This window comes from Heterocephalus glaber, unplaced genomic scaffold (genome assembly GCF_053883595.1).
Source record: "Heterocephalus glaber isolate CG9 unplaced genomic scaffold, H.glaber_assembly_v1.0 deba00001773, whole genome shotgun sequence".
NCBI classification, from domain to species: Eukaryota; Metazoa; Chordata; class Mammalia; order Rodentia; family Bathyergidae; genus Heterocephalus; species Heterocephalus glaber.
This window is the reverse complement of record NW_028258463.1, coordinates 6,126,366-6,145,573: the sequence shown is the minus strand read 5'-3', so window position 1 is coordinate 6,145,573 and position 19,208 is coordinate 6,126,366. Positions and strand designations below refer to the sequence as shown.

The 19,208-nt window shown below is 42.6% G+C and overlaps 1 protein-coding gene and 1 non-coding gene across 12 annotated transcripts in view; one reads left to right on the top strand and one right to left on the bottom strand.

Annotated features, from left to right (window-relative positions):
* Spag9 (sperm associated antigen 9) overlaps window positions 1-19,208 on the bottom strand; it is a 117,084-nt gene that overhangs the window by 18,157 nt on the left and 79,719 nt on the right. For all 11 annotated transcript variants that reach the window (XM_087202603.1, XM_087202605.1, XM_087202604.1 and 8 more), the window contains 14 exons: window positions 14,723-14,780; window positions 13,768-13,920; window positions 13,323-13,374; window positions 10,859-10,989; window positions 8,201-8,257; window positions 7,139-7,312; window positions 6,192-6,321; window positions 5,448-5,537; window positions 5,119-5,286; window positions 4,558-4,729; window positions 2,276-2,494; window positions 1,841-2,036; window positions 1,167-1,295; window positions 463-543 (listed from right to left, as the gene is read on the bottom strand). In XM_087202603.1, coding sequence (XP_087058729.1) covers window positions 463-543; window positions 1,167-1,295; window positions 1,841-2,036; window positions 2,276-2,494; window positions 4,558-4,729; window positions 5,119-5,286; window positions 5,448-5,537; window positions 6,192-6,321; window positions 7,139-7,312; window positions 8,201-8,257; window positions 10,859-10,989; window positions 13,323-13,374; window positions 13,768-13,920; window positions 14,723-14,780 — 1,810 coding nt within the window. The remainder of the gene's footprint in view (window positions 1-462; window positions 544-1,166; window positions 1,296-1,840; window positions 2,037-2,275; window positions 2,495-4,557; window positions 4,730-5,118; window positions 5,287-5,447; window positions 5,538-6,191; window positions 6,322-7,138; window positions 7,313-8,200; window positions 8,258-10,858; window positions 10,990-13,322; window positions 13,375-13,767; window positions 13,921-14,722; window positions 14,781-19,208) is intronic.
* Window positions 14,195-14,315, top strand: LOC147821019 (small nucleolar RNA SNORD22). The gene has a single exon (XR_015447838.1). It is a non-coding gene; the product is annotated as a small nucleolar RNA SNORD22 (small nucleolar RNA).

The window sequence follows — 19,208 nt, the reverse complement described above, 5'->3', positions numbered from 1 at the left end:
CCCTCCTCTCCCCACAGGCGGCAGACGCCCCTCCCAGCACAGACACCCTGAGTGCACCCAGTGTAGCTCTGTGGACCCGGAGCCCCAGTCAGGTCTTTGCCCATCTGCATGTAGAGCAGGACTAGCACCTGAGTCCCCGGCAGACACCCTGGCCACTAGAGAATATTCTAAAACAGATATAAATTAACAGGTATCGGCTCACTCCCTGAAGTACTGAAGAACTCACAGTACGGTGAGGCATCACGCTGGCAAATCTCCTCTTCTACTTTTCTATTTTACTATTACAAAATTTCATTCTCACTCAACTTCTCAAAAGAAAGGGTTGAAAAAACACACCAAACCTGGGTACTGATTTAGTCATGAGATACACATTGGGTTTAAAATCTAAACCTAAAGTCTTAAAATCTAATATATATCACAATCCACAGTTTCGGAATAAAGAACTGAAGAGAGAGCACTTACACAATGCTGAGGATGGAGTCTTTGAGTTTGATGGAATGGAGACACTTCCTCCACTGGGCCACGGATGAGTGCACATACAGGCTGGGGATGAAGCCAAGGCCAGTCAGGCAGAGGAACATGCGCCGTGCACATAGCCCTGCAGCTCCTGTCACTCTCTCCTCTCCCCACCACTCTCCTGAAAAGCTATGCCCTGGATCCGGCCTTCTTGCAGCCGAACACTTTGGCTTAATCCTGGGTTCTTCCTGCCAGCATCCCAGTCTACATTAACCTTCTACACACCAATGTTCTGTCTTGGTGCTGTTCAGGATCCCCTGTCTCTAAATCACTCAGATTTTAAAATCTTTCTCTCTTTTTTCTTTTTTGGTACCGGGGATCGAACTCGGGACCTTGCACTTGTGAGGCAGGCGGCGGAACCACCGAGCTAAAACTCCGGCAGATTTTAAAATCTTATTCATCCCTTCTAAGAATACCATAGAAAGAGAACTTTCTATGACCAAAAAGAAATACAGTTTACTGCTGAGAACAATACAAGTTCAGTTTATGAAGTGTTGCAACAAAACTTCAAATTTTGTGCGCATCTACATTTCTTTGTATAATACACATTTTTGTGTTTCTCACTTGTACCTACCCCCTGCTCTTGCATACACATGCACACGTGCACACAGGGGCTGCAGATGCTGTCAGATGATGAGTGTGGCACCTACCAGCCATTCTGAGCACCCAGCCACATGGTCGGCAGCAGACTGCTCATCTTCTGGGCTTCCTCTCTCACCAGGTCTTGTTCATTCGGCAGCACTGATGATATGGGATCTTTATACACATCTGAGTCACTACTGCAAAGGTGGGCACAGGAAGAAACTTCAGAGGATATCAATCAGAATGGTTTTCAGGGACTGAATATTTCTACATAAGTTTATAACTACCAAAAAAACCTGAAACACACAAAAAATCTAATACTAAAATCCCAGAAAAGCCAATGTTAAATGCTTAAATATTTATTTATTTATTTATTTATTTATTTACTGGGTACCAGGGATTGAACTCAGGACCTTGCACTAGCACAGCAGGCGCCAGAACCACTGAGCTAAATCCCCGGCCCAAACAGCATTATTTTTTAAAAAAACTGTACGAGAAGAAAATGACCAGACAGATGGTCTATTTTATTATTATTTTTTATTGCTAGAAGAAGGGAGGAAGAAAAGCATCAGAGCGAAGGAGCAGGAGGGGAGAGATGAAGACACAGCAAGGACAGGCAGTGACACATCTCAGCCCTCAACAGTGACAACAGTTAGTGGGCACATTCTGGCTCCTTGAGCTAATTCTGGCTCTATTGGTGCCCTTGGCTTACCCTCCCGAGTCAGCACCCTAGGACATATACCTCGACTGACAGACCGGGGACAGGTCTTCGGGAATCTGAACCCCCAAAGGGTCAGTGAAGACGTGCTCGGTGTACACGCCAGGCTGGGAGACGTCCACGGCATCTTCTGCAGACCCTGCATTGCCTTCGGTGGCTTCTGTTGCTTCCTCAGCGGTTGGGACATTTTCGTCAACCTCACTATTTTCCGCTTCTATTTCTGTAAGATACATAAAATAACCAGAGTGTGAATACTTTCCCCACACAAACCCCAGTTGTGGCGCATACCCGGCGACCCCTCTTCCCGCTGCGTCGTGACCCCGCGAGCTCAACTTCCTGATCGGTCACTACAGCGTCTTCCACCCAGTGCTCTCCTCCTTGCTACTGGAGATCAGCAAGTCCACACCGAGGCGCCCGGGGCTGGCACTCCACACAGAGAGCAGGCAAGGGTGCAGGTACCTGGGGGCCTGTCTGTCACTGGGGAAGCACCGTTGGTACTAGGGGAAGCAGCAGCGCCTGTCGCACCCTCTGTGGAGCAGCCAACCACTGTGATGCCTCCCAGCAGGCTGTCTGTCTCTGCTGAGCTGTTGCTCGTCACGCTTCCGCACAAGGATGCCTTGTCCACCTGACCAGATTCTGAAAGTTCCTCTCCTGCAGGGTAGTCTGTTTCCCGGGCTCCTGAAAAATGAGATAAATTTTCTTTCAAGATTAAGAGCCAGGTACGATGGTGGAGGCTTGCAGTCCCAGCAACTTGGGAGGCTGAGGCAGGAGGATCACAAGTTCAAGGGCACCCCAGACAACTTAGCAAGACCCTGTCTCCAAACAAAAGCAAATGGGCTAGGGGTGTAGCTCAGTAATAGAGAACCCCTAGGATCAATCCTAGTACCACAAAAAAAAAAAAGGAGGAGGGGGGGGGAGGGGGAGGAGGGGGAGGAAGAAAAAGTGAAGTAACTTTCTACATGTAGCTTTGTTATTATAATTAAAGCAGCTAGAGGAGGTACTTAAGCAAATCTCTACAAAATGGGACAGTAACTTAAAAGGAAAAATAATATTAATGGAATTGCAAACAAAAAACCAAAAATGTCAGAGGGCACCTCTGTCTTTAACAAGTTCCTCCATAGCCGCATGAAGTTAAAAACAGTCTAAGAGTAGATGATGAGCAGTGTATGAATGAAATGAGCATGAATGAAATGAGGCTCCTTAGGACTACTCTGAAGCCCAGCCCAAGCGTCAATTTAAGTATGCATTTAATAAAATTTAAAAAATAGTCTAATAACTATATCTGATATCAAGTCAGAAGAAAATTTTTTTAATCTTTTTTTTTTTTTTGGTACTGGAGATTGAACTCAGGACCTTCTGCTTGTGAGGCAGGCGCCGGAACCACTGAACTAAATCTCCAGCCCAGAAAATATTTTTTTAATTAACAAGATTACTACTTGAGCTGGGGATATAGCTCAGCGGTACAGCCCCTGCCTGGCAAGCTTGAAGTCCTGAGAGTTTGATTCCCGGTCCAAAAAAAAAAAATTATTCTTGAAATATGGCCTTTTACCCACTACTGTTAAGCTAACTAGCCTAAGCTGGGCAGGGTGGCGAGCACCTGTAACTCCAGCACTCTGGGAGGCTGAGGCAGGAAGATCAAAGTTTGAGCCCAGCTATAGGCAACTTAGTGACTTAGCAAGACATCGTCTCAAAATAAACACTTTTAAAAGGTGCTGTCACTCAGTGCAAACACCCTAAGTACCACAAAAAAGAAACAAAACTGGAAAGAAAAAGAAAAAAAGTTAATCATTTAAAATACATACAATGCCCTAAGATACATATATTAGTAAAGCATTTTAAAACTAAGCCTATATAATATAAACTTCAGTGTAGAAAAAAATTTTATTCATGTCACATTAAAATTTCTATTAAAAGGCTGGGGATTTAGCTCTGCAGCGCCAGCACAAGGTCCTGAGTTTGATCCCCAGTACCCCCTCTAAAAGAACCCCATATATATATGTATTAAAATTTTTATATATAACATAAAATGTACCACTCTGAAGTGTGTAAATCAGTGGCATTACATTCTCAGTGCGCGGCCATCACCTCTGTCCCTAAACTTTTCCACCCCCACATAGAAATCAGCATCCACTGAACACTAACTTCTCCTCCCTCTTACCGCAACCCTGCTGACCTCTGACCTCCTTCTCTATGAAGCTGTCCAGTCTAGACATCTCCTTATCCCTTTTTGTCTGTTTTTCTTCTACTGAGTGTAACGTTTGGAAGGCTCATCCATGTTACAGTAGGCACCACAACTTTTACCTCCAGTCAACAATGGTGTGTTACACACATCAAATAGTACAGATCTCATATGGAGTGTTCTCACCACGCACATGCGCACACACCCCGTGACAAACTTCATCCCTTTTAATGGCTGAATAATATCCCATTACATGCAGATACCACAATCCCCTTTGATTTTTAAACTAGGTTTTAAATATCAGCTATTTGACTCAGCACTTTTGAAGACCTTGTTTTATTAATCAATCTAAGCAGCTCTGTTCTGCCTCCCAGTTATCTTCTCAAATTAACATTTTATTTTCTTCATACTGTTTTTCACTATGTGAGAATACTTTATCTCCACTCTTTCTCAATTAGAACATACACTCCGCATGAGAACAAGGTGCGAAGTGCATCTCCAGCGCCAAACCCTCCCTGCTCGGCGGGGCAGGCGGAGGGCTGGCACCCTGGCTCCCTCTTACCTGGGACACTGGCGATGCACAGGACGTGCGAGTTGCACACGGTGAAGCTGTCTAGGATGTTGCCCGGCTGGATGGCATCGATGATGATCACTTTTGTTGCCGAGTGAGTGCTGGTGCAGATCCACACCTGACTGGATAATTCTTCATGAGTTTTTAACTCCTTCTGCTGTTCCTGCATAGGCAAAGGGAGGAAAAAGAGTGGTTGAAATCACGTGTGTGTACAAATATCCACAGCAACACTATTTCAAATTTAGATTATTTGGAGAACTAAAAATATGACTCCTCAGTACTGACTGCTAGATTAAAAAGTAGTGGTTACAGCACACCAGTGATGACGTGCTACATCCCAGCTGTTACCTGGGAGTGCACACATGGCAAGATTCTCTGAACTACAGCCATTTCAAGTGTATACTTGATTGCAGGTCAATTATACCTCAATAACACTGATTTTAAAAGGGTAGTTGGGGAGAATAAGCAAGGGCCTAGTGACTTCCATTAGAACTTGGGCCCAGAAGTAAATGCTGAGAAAGGAAGAGATCCAGTGTTAGTGTGCGTGCTTACCTTAAGTTCCTGGTCTAACTTATCTAAGCTGCTCTGAGATGCACTCCTCTGTTTACTGCCTTCCATATCCAAACCGGCAACATCCTTGTAAAACACACTTGCTCCAACAACAGACCCGCCGTCCCTGGTCTTCCCACCGGATAAATTAACTCCAACTGCACACCACAGCTTCTCAGGTAGGGGAGAAAAGGCATTGTTATTTCACTTTCTCGCTAAAAATGTTTAGAATTTTTCATCTTTTCTTAAACCTTTTTGGTTTTAGGGAAGAAAAAAAAAATCTCCCCAGAGTTTGAGGCCTATCTGTCTCCTTAGCTTCACAAGGAGCTCACCTTCATGGATGCATCCTTTTCATCAAGAGGTCGGAGATATACTGGCACAGGTAAATTTTTCATCTTATTTTCCCCTTGGCCATTGGTCACCTAATAATGAAGGAGACACACAAAATTGGAAATACTCACTGAAAGCGAACTTCCTTCAGAACCACTGAGACACAGCCAAGCACTACTCTTGTATGTTTGCTCCATGAAATCAAATTGTTTGATTTTGTTATTTTTATTTGAAAGTAAACAATCAAGTAGCTATTAGAGCAAATAAACAGGATAGGAGCGGGGCTCAGAAGAGAGGCACGGACTCACACACGTGTGTGCAGGTTTGTACACAAATGTGCTGCATATTTAGAGATGTGGGATATGGAGGAGATGGGTAAGTTCCTGAAGACCTGAACTAAGCTTTAGTGAACTGTTTCAAATGCTCTATGCCAATGGCTTTTTGTACTGTTTGTTTTTTAAAAAATAAAACCTGCAAACATTAAAGCAGAGATCTTCTGATTAAGGCAGAACAGGGAATGTCAAGTCTCACAAGCTCGGGTGCCCCAGAGGCCCCTCCCTCCCTTGGGTCCCAGATCCCTGAAGCGTTTCACATGCACTCTAGGAACGGCGTGGAAGCCACCGGCCTCAGTGCTTCCCACATGTGGGCCACATGCATGCAGCTTGAACAAGCAGGTTGGGGTATGTATTTCAAATTCTTCACACCCACGCACATCCCTCTCACTCGGCACATTTGCACGTTGTTACCTGTTTGTACTTCTGGGGCAGACTCCAGCCAAACGCCTGCACTCGACCATCCTCCTTCTGCACATGCGCCTTTACCTGCCGGTACTGCTCTCTCTTCTGCTCTCTGCGTGAGGCTAAACTAGCTTCAGTTCTAATGGGAAAAGAGATTTCCTTTTTCAGTTAAGTGAATATAACAAAAGCTGCATCTCCCTTCTCTTGCTAAAATAACAAAGAAAAGCCACAAAAAATACTTGATTCCAAATTTGTTTATTCAGACTACAACTGCTCTATAAAAATTGTTATACTTCCTGGTGTGCACCCTAGAGGCCCAGGGTTCAATCCCAGCACCACCAGCAGCAAACACAGACAGGCACGCACGCACGCGCACGCGCACACACACACACACACACACACACACACACAGGTGTTAAGCTGGTCTGTGTTTGTGCAGTGAAGCACTAACAGGTTAGTAACCACCATGTCGTAGTATGCTGAACTCTCCATCCAACGCCTACCAGGTTTATAAGTATGAAAGGCAAAATGTCTCCCATGTTGGCTCTCCACTTTTTGTTCATTCAACAAATATTTACTGAGAATTTGCTAATGCCAGGAATGTGCTAGAAGTGACTAAAAGGTCAGTAAATCAGTATCTGCTTAGGAAGATAATACAGGTTCAAGTTTAAATTCCACTAACTTGTTGCAAAAGATAAAAATGCAAATTGACTTAGCATACTGAAGTAATTCTGAAAATATTTTCTTTTTCTTTTGGCCATTTAAATTTTTGTGAGGTGACTTGCTGTGTAGACCAGCAGTTAAACCTACCCACGCATCAGGCACTTCACAGACATGGTGCGACCCAACACCTTTGAGATGGGTTACACTCATTTCTCAGGCAGAGAAACTGGGACCCTACACACAGTTAGTCTGTCCACGTGTGCGTATCCTGACCATTGTCTGCACATACTCACTCTTCACTGAGGAAATCGAAGGCTTTGGACTTGTCCCCAGGGAGCTGTGATAAGGTGCTGCTTCTTTTCTTGACAGATGGGGTCACATGAGAGGTGGGTGCATTGTACTTCAGATTAACAGGCGGCTCGGGCTTCTTTGTCGTGCTGCTCGAAGAGCTGAAAAGTCTGCTGAAACTAAAAAGAAAAAAGTGTGTGCGTCTATCACATGCACTGTGAAAACAACCCATTATTTCCCGTGAAAATTCCACATGCTTTTGCAAGCAGTCAGTCAGAACCTGGCAGAAACAGCTTTGTATTACACACTGGAGCCTGAGCAGCAACTCCCAGCCACACTCTGACACTGACATCAGGAAAGGAAAGGCTGGAAGCTGGGTGCCTGTCCTTTACTTAGCAATTGTGGTGATGAGTACCGGAAACAACTCCTACTGAACAGCCCAAACCAGTCGGCCCCTTAGCAGCTTCCGCTGGTGCCATGCAAGAAAGAGAGCAAGTGCAAGCAGCAGGCCAGGGCTGCCCCAGCCCGGTGCTGAGTACACTGGGGTGGCAGAGCCCACGGACGTCCTCCACACTTTCTCGGCAAGCGCAAGTGAAGTTACTTTCCTGTCCATGTTTTTTAACAAAAATTGTTGCTTTCATTAAATAGCAGGTGCACCTGAAAAAGGTAAGTTCTCAGCACTGTAAATATACAGAACTTCCGGCACAAGCATAATTCTTCACTGTGTACACATACTAATCCAACCTCATACATGCTAGATTTCTCATCTGTACTTCGTCAAGTTCTTTACCAACACCCAACCGATGAGTCAGTAACTTATTTAATGGGGATCCAGGTAACGACCAACGTTCTAAGTAATCCCCCTTATTTTAATTTAGGAGAGGATTCCAAACGCATAGCCAACACGATGCAGCTTACGACAGGACATTTTTTATGCTTCAAGAACAGGCTTACCGAGCTGGCATACTATATATGACAAAGAAAAATTTCAGTTTAGCTATTTACTCTCAGTTTTTAAAAACTGACTGTGTCTTGCCTCAAAGTGTTAAGGTCCTCCAAGTACTTACAATTGCCAGATGCTTGACCTTTTTTTTTCCTGCATGGCTGGGTTTTCTCGTGATGCCCTGCATTGAGGAAAGAACAGAGCTATCAGCTCGGTGTTCAGCTTTCTGTCTGAAGAACAAAGGACCCAGAGTTCACGGGATGCAGGGAGGTGCTAATAAATTCAGCAAGTAGCTACCTTCATGAATGTAGGTCAGCTGGTCTGCTACAGCCAATACCGCTAAGATAAATAAAATACCACCCTTCCCTCAAAGAGCTCAGTTTACTCATGGAAGATCAGCATCCCTGTTGGACAGAAAGTCAGCATGACTCCATGTTAATATCTAAAAATTTTCCATTTCATTTTTTTAAAAGAGAAGAGATCCTTGCTAGGTTTCCCAGGGTGGTTGTTGTTTTTTATTTTTCGGTACCAGGGATCAAGCTCAGGACCTTGCACTTGCAAGGCAGGCAACCACTGAGCTAAATCCCTTGCCCGCCCAGGGTGGTTTTTTTTTATTTTTTGGGGGTTTTTTTGAGACAGGGTCTCCTTGTGTAGTTCAGGCTGTCCTTGAACTCACTATGTAGCTCAGGCTAGCCTCAAACTTGCAGCGATCCTCCTGTGACAGCCTCCCAAGTGCTGGTATTACAAGCCTGCGCCACCACGCCTGGCATCCCATGCCCAGCTGAGATTATAGTCATGGGCCACCACACCCAACAATATTAAAAAAATTTTTAGTGCTCCAGGAATGGTGGTGGATGCGTGTGTGCTGGTAATCCCAGCTACTTGGGAGGCTGAAGCAGGAGTATAACAAGTAAAAGACCAAAGATGGCCAAGGGCAGAGGATAAACTGGACTGACTGGGACTTCAACTGAACTTCAGAAAATAAAACACGAGAATGTGTGTGTTGGTTTTTTTTTGGTACCAGGGATCAAACTCGGGACCTTGCGCTTGCGAGGCAGGTGCCGGAACCACTGAGCTAAATCCCTGGCCCAAAACACAAGAATGGGTTCAGTAAGGCACTAAGGATTCTGCCATGCCCTCACAGCTCACTGTTCATGTCTTTTCTGTGTTTAAAGACTGAATTTGAAACATCTTTTAATTCAATGAACAAGTTAAAAGTTGCTGTTAAGAGTTAAAAACAGCAATGAGAGGTGGAGCCCCGCTATCTGCCTTCGGTATATAAAGTACTTATTCATTATTTAATATCCTAAAGTAATTATTTAATATCCTCAAAGCAGCAGTTAAGAACACACTTCTTGAGTTAGTATCTTTGTCAAATAAATAAAGATCAGAACTCTTCTCTTTCATCTTCAGTAACTATAGCAATTAGGGTGCTGGCAAATTATAAAATACTTCATTCTCATACATTAGTAAAGGATGTATACAAATTGAATGATGTAATTATAAGGAAGTAAAAGGTGGAGGTTAGAGAATATTTGATAATGGGCCAGGGATTTAGCTCAGCAGTTCCACTGCCTGCCTTGAAAGCGCAAGGTCCCAAGTTCGATCCCCAGTACCAAAAAAATAGAAAATATCTGATAAGCCTCAAAAAATTTATCAATATATGCTATTTTAGTAAATCTGATTTGACAATCCAAACTCAAAAATATAGTCAATTGGTGGACCATGAATTTACAAACTTTTCATGAGCTCTTTTGAAATTTAAAGGAAGGAACACTGTGACTGAGAATGTGACCAGATGGCAGGATTAGGTATGGTTTAAGATCCAAGGACAGGGTGGGGGATTTAGCTCAGTGGCACTGCGCCTGCCTTGCAAACACAAGGTTGAGAGTTTGATCCCGGGGGCCCCCCCACCCAAAAGATCTGAGGACAGACAAACACACATGTTCTCTCTCTTTCCTACAGAAATATGAAAATTATATAGAGATCATCAGTTTCCTGGGAAGGGGGTAATAAAGGGAGGCTGATTCAGCCAGGGCATGTCGTATGCGTGTATTGAAAAAAAAAATCACACCAAACCCCATTAATATGTACGATTACTGTATATTAATTAAAAAATAAAAAACAGCTGGGCATGGTTGGACACACCTACAATCCCAGCACTGAAGGAGACTGAGGCAGGAGAACTGCAAGTTCAAATCCTATCTGGGCAGCTCAGTGATAATCCTGTCTCAAAACTAAAGAAAAGAAAGAATGAAAAGGCTATGGATCTGGCTCAGTGGCACAATGCCCTTGGATCAATCCCCAGTACCATGAGAAAGATCCAGCTGACTGAAAGATGCCTGTGGAAGGTGTGTTTTGCATTGAGTAGAAGGAGGCAGAAAATCAAGCATACCGCACAGGAAGATCTAAGTAAAAATGATTTTTCTCCCTGTGTTGCATAGGAAATTTCCATCATTTCCTGACACTGAGAATGGCATTAATTTCTATATTCTTTTGAAAAATAATCACCACTCCCAAGTAAGGACAACTGCCTTTACAGGCTGTGGGAGCATCGTCCAAGACTGCACAGAGGTCTGAAAGATGCTGTTTCTAACCCAGGCTCTTAATCATTCTTTCCTAGCCTTCCTCAGTGGAGCACTGAAGAGGCCCCTCTCAACTGTTACTTTACAGTCTTCCCAGTAAACACAGGAATGGCACAGGCGCCTTTCTGAACCAGGGAACTGTACATATAAACCCGTGAAACGGCAGCAGGAAAGCACCAGTGACTCCTCATACGAACCGAATCATCTCTGTCCATCGAACAGCTTCCTGGAGCTCCATCAATCTCTCTTTGTACTGGTTCCTCTCCATGAGAACACGGGCCATCTCCACTCGCGTGAACCGCTTCCTCTGGGCTGTGGGGATATCACTCTATAGCAAGAGGACAGATCAAACAGGGGCTTAGGTCTGTTTTGGAGTTAATCTCAGACTCAAGGCAAGCCTTTACATTTTTAAACAGGCCTTAATTTCTAACCTAAAAGACAGCTTAAAGAAAAATGGCCTTAATCGGGTGTGGTGGCACATTCCTCTAATCCCAGCACTCTAGGAGGCTGAGACAGGAAGATTCCAAGGTTGAGCTCAGCCTGGGCAATTCAGCAGCTTAAGAGAGACCCTATCCCCCCTCCCAGTCCCCCCCCCTCCCGTACCGGGGATTGAACTCGGGCCTTTGCGCTTGTGAGCCAGGCGGCGGAACCACTGAGCTAAATCCCCAGCCTGAGAGACCCTGCCTTAAAAGAAAAAAAAAAAGGCTGGCAAGAAGGATGGACAGTGAGAAAGGACCTGCTTTGTCCGGAGCAGCCCTCCTCCTTTCTGCTCCTCCAACAGAACCTGGCCTTTACTTTAAATAAAAGTATAGAAGTTAACAAATAACAGAAGACCTGAATTCTGCAGCACACCAGCCCCACTACTAGATTCGTACCCTGGAAAAACTTGCTTCTACGGCTGCATTTATACTAAAATCTCAGCAACAGTATTGTGGCAGTAAAAAAGCTGCGAGTCACCTCAACCATCAGTAAGAGGCAATGGACAAAGTGGAGACTATTCCTATAATGGGGCACTAGGGATGAACCACTGCACTGTACTATGCTACTGGGGAACCCGAAAATCATGCTGCTGAGTAAAAAGAGCAATCTGCAAGACTACATAGAGCAGGGAACACAAAAACAAGCCAAGTGCTCTTCAGAGGGAGTGTGTGTGCATGGGTGTGCATGCGTGTCAGGAGCACTGCAAGTCTGAGCCTGGCCTAGATGACTCAGGGAGACCCTGTCTCAAACGCAGCTCAATGGTAGAGGCCCTGGGTTCGATCCCAGAGAGCCTTCCCAACCCCTAAAACCAGGTGGTAGATTTACAGTATGAACTCATCATGGTTCATAGCTCTTACACGTTACACATATCTTCTGTATGTATCAAATCATGTATTAAAATCTCAAAGCACCTGAAAGGGCACCAAATGACCATTCTGTCCAAGACATCCACATATCATGAGTCTGACCTCTGATGTGAATGCACTGGCTATAAGAATGGTAAGAACATACTCTAGCTATAAAGAAAATTACAGGGGCACTGACGTTTATTCTTCACATTTATGTACAAAGGCAAGAGGGGCTAACTTGCTAGAACTAAAGTTCGGGATTTCATCCTCCTATGTTAAATACTACTGAACAATTTTAATTATTCAGCTTTCATATTCCTAACTCAAGATTTAAGACAAAATAACCATTATCAACAACCATCCCCATGGATCTTCCAATGTTGAACTAACACTGCCATCCCTATAACAAAACCACTTTCTACATACTGCCAGATTTGACTTCTAATAGTTTGTTTTGTTAAACAAATTTCTATCTATGTTCATACTTTTTTCTTCTATTATCTTTATCCAGTTTTAGGATTAGCACAATGTTGAGTTCCTAAAATGAGGGCAGAAGTGTTCCTTCTTTTTTCTGCTTGAATTGTTTGATATAATTTATCAGCCTGCTGTTGTCATATAGGTAGGTTTTCAAGCTAGGAGTATACTTTCTTTAATAGGTGCTATTCAAATTTTATATTTCCTCCAGAGTTAGTTTCATTAATTTGTCTTCCAAGGTACTTCTTAGAAGTTGTCAAATTTATTTCAAAACAGATTTTTGAAATATGCTTTCTATATCCTTTTAAATTCTGTAAAATCTGTGGTAATGTCTCCTAGATCTTGGTATTGTAATTTAAAAAAGGCATAATTGATAGCGTGTAACAGGAAGAAAAGGTCTAAAGGTGCAGGGGAAGTGGGAGGGGTAGGGGAAAGGAAAAAAGGGAAAGGAAAAATATGAGAAAAGGAAAAAAATGGAAACAAAGTCTTTGCAAATAGGGAAGGGTGGAGGGGGTGAAGGGAGGGCAGGGGAAGGGGAAAAAATAAGAACCAAGATGCTCATGTAATGGTACAAGATCCCAGTGATGAATGTAACTGTATTTTATACCGAAAATGTACCAATAAACTTAATGGGGGAAAAAAACCCCAAAAAACCATCCCCAAGTGTCTTGTTGGTCCTTGAACTTGGACATAGAGCTGCAGAGGAAAACACGTGGGCATCTGCCCTGTGAACACCCACAGCCCTGTCTTCTAACTGCTAAATCTCCACAGCACTACTCGTATATCCAAAGTTTAATTAGTAAGGTTTTCCTGAGATAGCAAGACACGGTAAGAACAAACATTAAAACTGCAAACCTACATCATCATCATCTTTTGCTTTTTGCCTTGCATCTTCAGCTTCGGCACGAGCTCTAGTGGGAAATAAAACAAAACATGTTACTTGAATTGAGCTCAACGTTTCAAATAATGAAAGGGTAGGCGAACAATTTAACTACCACTAAAGAAGCGTCTTTCTTTTTGTCAAAAGTGTACAAAGCTGCCCCCAGTTTGGAAAAACATTATCACAGCAGTCCTTACAAAAACAAAAAGACAGGTCTTAAGGAAAAGAATACAAACAGTTCTCTTTTTACATCAAGGAGACACAAACAATGGTGACATTTGTGTGGCAGACTGGACACGGCCAGGCATCTGTTCCTTCCCAGCAGCCCCGGCCTTTCCCGAAGGCCTGTCTCAAGGTCACATCCCGAACCCTTTGCGGCACCCTGGCAAAGTCAGCCTGGTTAGAGCCATACAGCCAAACTTACTTCCTGAGTTCCTCTTCCAATTCTCTGTTCTTCTCCTCCAGCTTCTGCTTGGCTTGTTTCACGGCCTCCAGCTCCCCTTGCAGCACATCCTTCTCACACGTCAGCTCATCCACTTTGGCTATCAGGTCATTCTTCACTACATTCAAAGCGTTTCTGAGAAACACATAGCCAAGTGCATCTTACAAACATTCTTTCCCTCCTTCGGCTCATTCCTTTGTAGGCTAAAGTAACTGCTTGATTACAAAGCTGAAGAACTGGCTACTTCAAGACATTCTACCTGTGACCTTTGTAGATAAAGGTGGGAAGGACACAAATCGGTCATCTAAGTTTGCACTCTTCCCACTTAGGGAGAATGGATAAAACAAGACAGACCACCAACAGACATAAGTCAGAATAAGTCAGAGTGCACTTAAAAACAAGCAATCTTTCCCAGTGAAGAGACATTTACACGTCTTCCTCCTGTCCAAACCCCGGAGCCTGGGAAGGTGAACTGCTGGGGCTGGTGGGGGAGACAGGATATGTGCTCTGGGAGGAACTATCTGAGGGGTCAGAGTTCTTCATGCAAGAAAGGAAAAGACCTTTCTAGGGCTACTATTGTTGTCAGTTCTGAAGAGATATTACCTAATCAAGAAAGTCTGAAGTTATATTTAATAATCAATGTGGAAATCATCTAAACTAGAAAGAAACTGAAGAAAAAGCTGAAACGCAGTTCCTCTGGCCCCGGTGGGCATGAGGCGTGGTGACTGATGTTCTGTGTGGACACACTCCTTCCACACTCATCTGACATAGGGATGAGCACTCTTCCACATGACAAAGGCCCTGTTCTATCTGACTACACCCCGACACACAGGAAGGCCTACGGTTGCACAATCTGTACTGAGAACAGTACGCTGATGAAGTGCTGTGGACTTGGTTGACAAAAATCATTTGTTCCTTGTTATTATTTTATACTTACTTGGTTTCCAAAAGTTGTGTGTTTTCTAGTATAAGATTCTCAACTTCACGACCCATTCCTATCAAAAGAAAAATGATAAATATGAAAATAATTTATCAAAAATTATATCCAAGCTATAGTCATATTTTTATTATTTTCTGTCCTCTCAGTAATCTTATTTTGTCTCTAACTTCATTTGACATATCTACTTGTATAGAATATAAAATTATAATTATTCATCATAAAACAAAACTAAAGATTTTATTGGCCAACTTTTTTCTTCTTCTCAGTAGTGGTGATAATCCCAGGGCCTCTCACTGAGCTATGTCCTCAGCTCTTTTTTATTTTTTTTAATTAATTAATTAATTAATTATTTTTCCCGGTACTGGTGATTGAACTCAGGACCTTGGGCTTCCCAGGCAGGGTGGGGTGCACACTCACTACATCCTGGCCCCCTTTTTATTTTGAGACAGGGTCTTGCTAAGTTGACCAAGTTAGACTTGAACTTGCAATCCTCCTGCCTCAGCCTCCCAACTAGCTGAGTCTGCAAGTGTGCATTACCACACCTAGCTCTCTTTTTTAAAAACCAATTCATTACACCTGTCAGTCTTTATTTGTTTCCACACATAAAACTTCAAAAGGATGAAAACTTTTCTGTCAAATATCCTAACAAGTACCATTATCTAGGGAGGAAAACATTGCATTAGTAAGGATCAGAAATTGTTTCCAAATTACATCTGACACTGTAGCTTCTGCTCAAATATTAGATCTCATTCATAAAGAACAGGCAGAGACAAAGCTAAAGAAAGACAGAACCCCAAGGCAGATGAAACCTTACCAAAGAAATTATGGTCTTAAAGCCCATGCATTCCATGTAAAGCAGAAACAAAGAACAAGAAATGTTTTATGTAAGAAACAGCATGAAAATAGATCATTAATCTATAAAGTTCTACGCATGATATGAAAAACATCTGGAATCACAATGTTATGACTTAATGCATAATGATGTACAAAAGACAGAAATAAAGATGATTTCCTTCATTCATGAGGATATTCTCAGATATGGCTAAAAAATACTTTATCAATTCATTCTCGTAAGACAATTGAATATAATCAGATTGAAAACCCCAAATCAGTAATACAAAGTTTCCTACAAGTACTACCTATGAAATGATAACATTCAGTTGTCACTTCATAGACATTATTATTGTTATTATTAGGCAGTACTGTACTGGAGATTGAACCCAAAGCCTTGGCACTGAGTTATATCCCCAGCCCTTGTTATTTTTTATTTTGAGACAGGGTGTTGCTAAGTCACTAAACTGCCTGGGCTAGGAATGAATTTGGGATTCTCCTGCCTCATCCTCCCAGAGTGCTGGGATTACAGATGTATACCACCATGCCAGCTGTGTTTAGTATTTTAATGCATGCTCTAAGGCATATAGACCACTCAATGCAAGATCCGAGATAGTCATCTTTTGGGAGAATAAAGTTGTTTAATTTGCTTCTCATAAAAAATGAAGTAACATATTAGAGATTTTTTATTTTTTGTACTGGGGATTGAACTCGGGTCCTTGTGCTTGCGCAGCAGGCGGCGAAACCACTGAGCTAAATCTCCAGCCCTAGAGAATATTTTTTTAAAAAGCAAAAACAAAAACAAAACGGCCCTCACTCATCCCAAGAAATTATGAACTAATGTTGGAAAATGACATAGAAAGGGAAAAAGTAATACTTGTAATTCAGGAAAATATTTCTAAAGAAAACTACTTAAGGCAAAGGAGTTAACATCCTTTATTTTAAAAAGGTAATATTCTAAATGATTTTTAAATTACTAAGACAAAGACAACCAAGCTAGGAATGCTAAAAATTCAATGCTAACATATGGATTGATATTTTGTATATATAACAAATGTCTCAAATATCAGAAGTAGTAGCTTATTTAACTATCTATGTATTCACTACAAATTGGGAGGAAAAAACTAAACAAGTTTCCAAATTCCAACTCTAAAATGATTTTTGCCAAGACATTTGCTTTAAACACTACTGTCAATGCTGCAATGAAGCTATAGAGATGGAAGAAAGTTCAGCCTGGTTGAAAAAAGTTCACATAATAGGCGGGATTACTATAAACTCTCAAGCATTTAGGTAAGCATAAAAGCTGAAAAATGTATGCAGGGCAAAAAATCATGTAGCAGAAAAAAATGACGAGAAAGCATAAAATGAGAATAGCAGCCAAGAACACCTAGCGTAAGGCAGTAACACGAATGTACTTAAAAGCATACACACCAGAATATTCCCCTGGGGAAGCAGCCCAAGAGAAAAATGAATGAGAATCTCAATTAGATAGTTTTCAGAAAGCAAGAGCTAAACTCATTTATTTTAAAATGAGAGAGTAAGGAGACAAAGAAATCAAAACAATGTAGAGAAACCATTAACTAAACACAATAAAGTGTGAATAACACTGTATAAACAAGAAAAAACTGAACTATGTACTAGTGAGAACACATCCTATAACAGTTTCTAAAGTTTACATTAAATTTACATACTGTCAATGAAGATTGCTTAAGAGATTGTAACTTAAGATATAAGAGGATTATCCAAAATTTTCATTTTGAAATGCATCAGTAAAAAGTAAATCATTGTAACTATGAGAAAAATATAATTTGAAGCGGTGTCATCTCTAGTCAAGACTTAAGCATATGCTGGGAGTGGTGGCGCATGCCTATAATCCCTGCACTCAGGAGGCTGAGGCAGGAGGATCACCATGAGTCTGGGGCCAGCCTGGGCTACATAGTGAGTTCAAGGCCAGTCTAAAAAAAGGTCTAATATGTTTGGAAACTTTACCTACTAAAATCAAGGGAAAAAAACCCTGCCTGGCAGGTTTTTAAACCGTAGAATCCCATTTGGATTTTAGTATTGTTTCTCGAGCTAGGTCCATGCTGGATTCAGAGCACTGGCCAACCCCGGAGAAAAGCCACACTGATTTGTGGAGCTGTATACATTTCTCCAAGGCTATACTGCTTTCTTAACAATTCCCCTGTGGATGATTTTTAATCTTGAAAGGTGAAGAGTCACAGAGATGAAGCCAAACTGTAAGAACCACTTCACAACCCCCTTCACTGAGCCACCACACTGAATGAGGTGCATGACGCGTCACAGAGTTACAGAAAGTCTGAAGAGCGGCGTAATCTCAGGGGACACCTTAAGCTGTGCTAGGGGACCAGGCAGCATACCCTCAGGACCTATCACAGAGGCAAAGGAGAGAAGGGTGAATACAAACACAAACACAAGCCAAGGAGAGCACAAACAAGCCTGGGGCCAGCTCGTGGGCTTCAGAAGCAGAGCCTTACAAAAACCATCTGGGAAGGGGGGTTAGTGAGAAGTTTGGAAATAATAGTCTGGGACTCTAGAAAAAGAGCCACAATAGAGGTAAGAACTAAAATTAAGCATAAAAATCAAGAAACAGAGCAAATACAATTTCCCAAGCGAAGAAGCAGGCCTGGCAGGGGTACTCGGCGGAGGAAGTGCCATCTGCAGAGGCGACAAAGGAAGCCAACAAGGGCAGTTTGGAAGACAACTGCTTTTGAGAAGTCCCAAGAGACGACCACGACATGGCAAGCAAGAGGCTGTTTCGGGTAAGGTGAGGACTGAGGAGGCCGCCACACCGCAGCAGCGTGAGCCCAAGGGGACCTGCAGCCCCGCTGGGTCACTGGGCACTTTAGGTGAGGCTGGGCGCTCTGCCTTCCCAAGAATCACAAGCACATGAACCAGTGCCCACCACAGGACGGAAACCACCCCGGACTGCAGCAACAGGGGACGGACGCAGAGAGGTTACAGGGCCACAGAAGTCCGGTGTTATTTTATTTTATATAGCAGAGACCTAAATATGTTAAGTGATAAGGAGAAGAAGTTAGTAGAGATAATGAAGCAAAAATACATAAGTGGATTGAGGGAAAAAAAAATCTCAAGAGCTGATGTACAGATGTAAAATGTACAGGTTCTAGGTTCCAGCCTGGCAGCAACTGGCTGAAACCGGAGAAGAGGCTGGGGAGAATAAGGAAGTCACCAGGTGGGACCTGATCAAGATAAAGGACTAACTGCTGGGGTCACCTCGATTAAATTATTAAAGCCAGGAAAGAGTCCTCTAGGTACTGAGCTGGTGAACAACGATTAAAACATTTAACCCTGGAGCGAGAGTTTTATAGTGACAGAGTAGAGTAAGCAGGAAATGAATGCTGAGTTACAGAAGTGGACTGTGTGCCCGTTTTTAAAAAGCCTAACCTGGAGTGTTGCTGAGATGCATACAGTATTAATGTCTGCAAAGTGAGAGACAGGAGCCCACAGTCTGCCTCTTACCTCCATCGTGTGAAGGAAGCCAAAGAATCAGGATTTTGAATTTAATCCATGTATTATGTTTGATTTTCTGACTTTTAAAATACCAATACTAAATCTTACTAAAAGATCACAAGTATTTTTACTTTGCTTAATTCTTTACAGAAAAAAATAC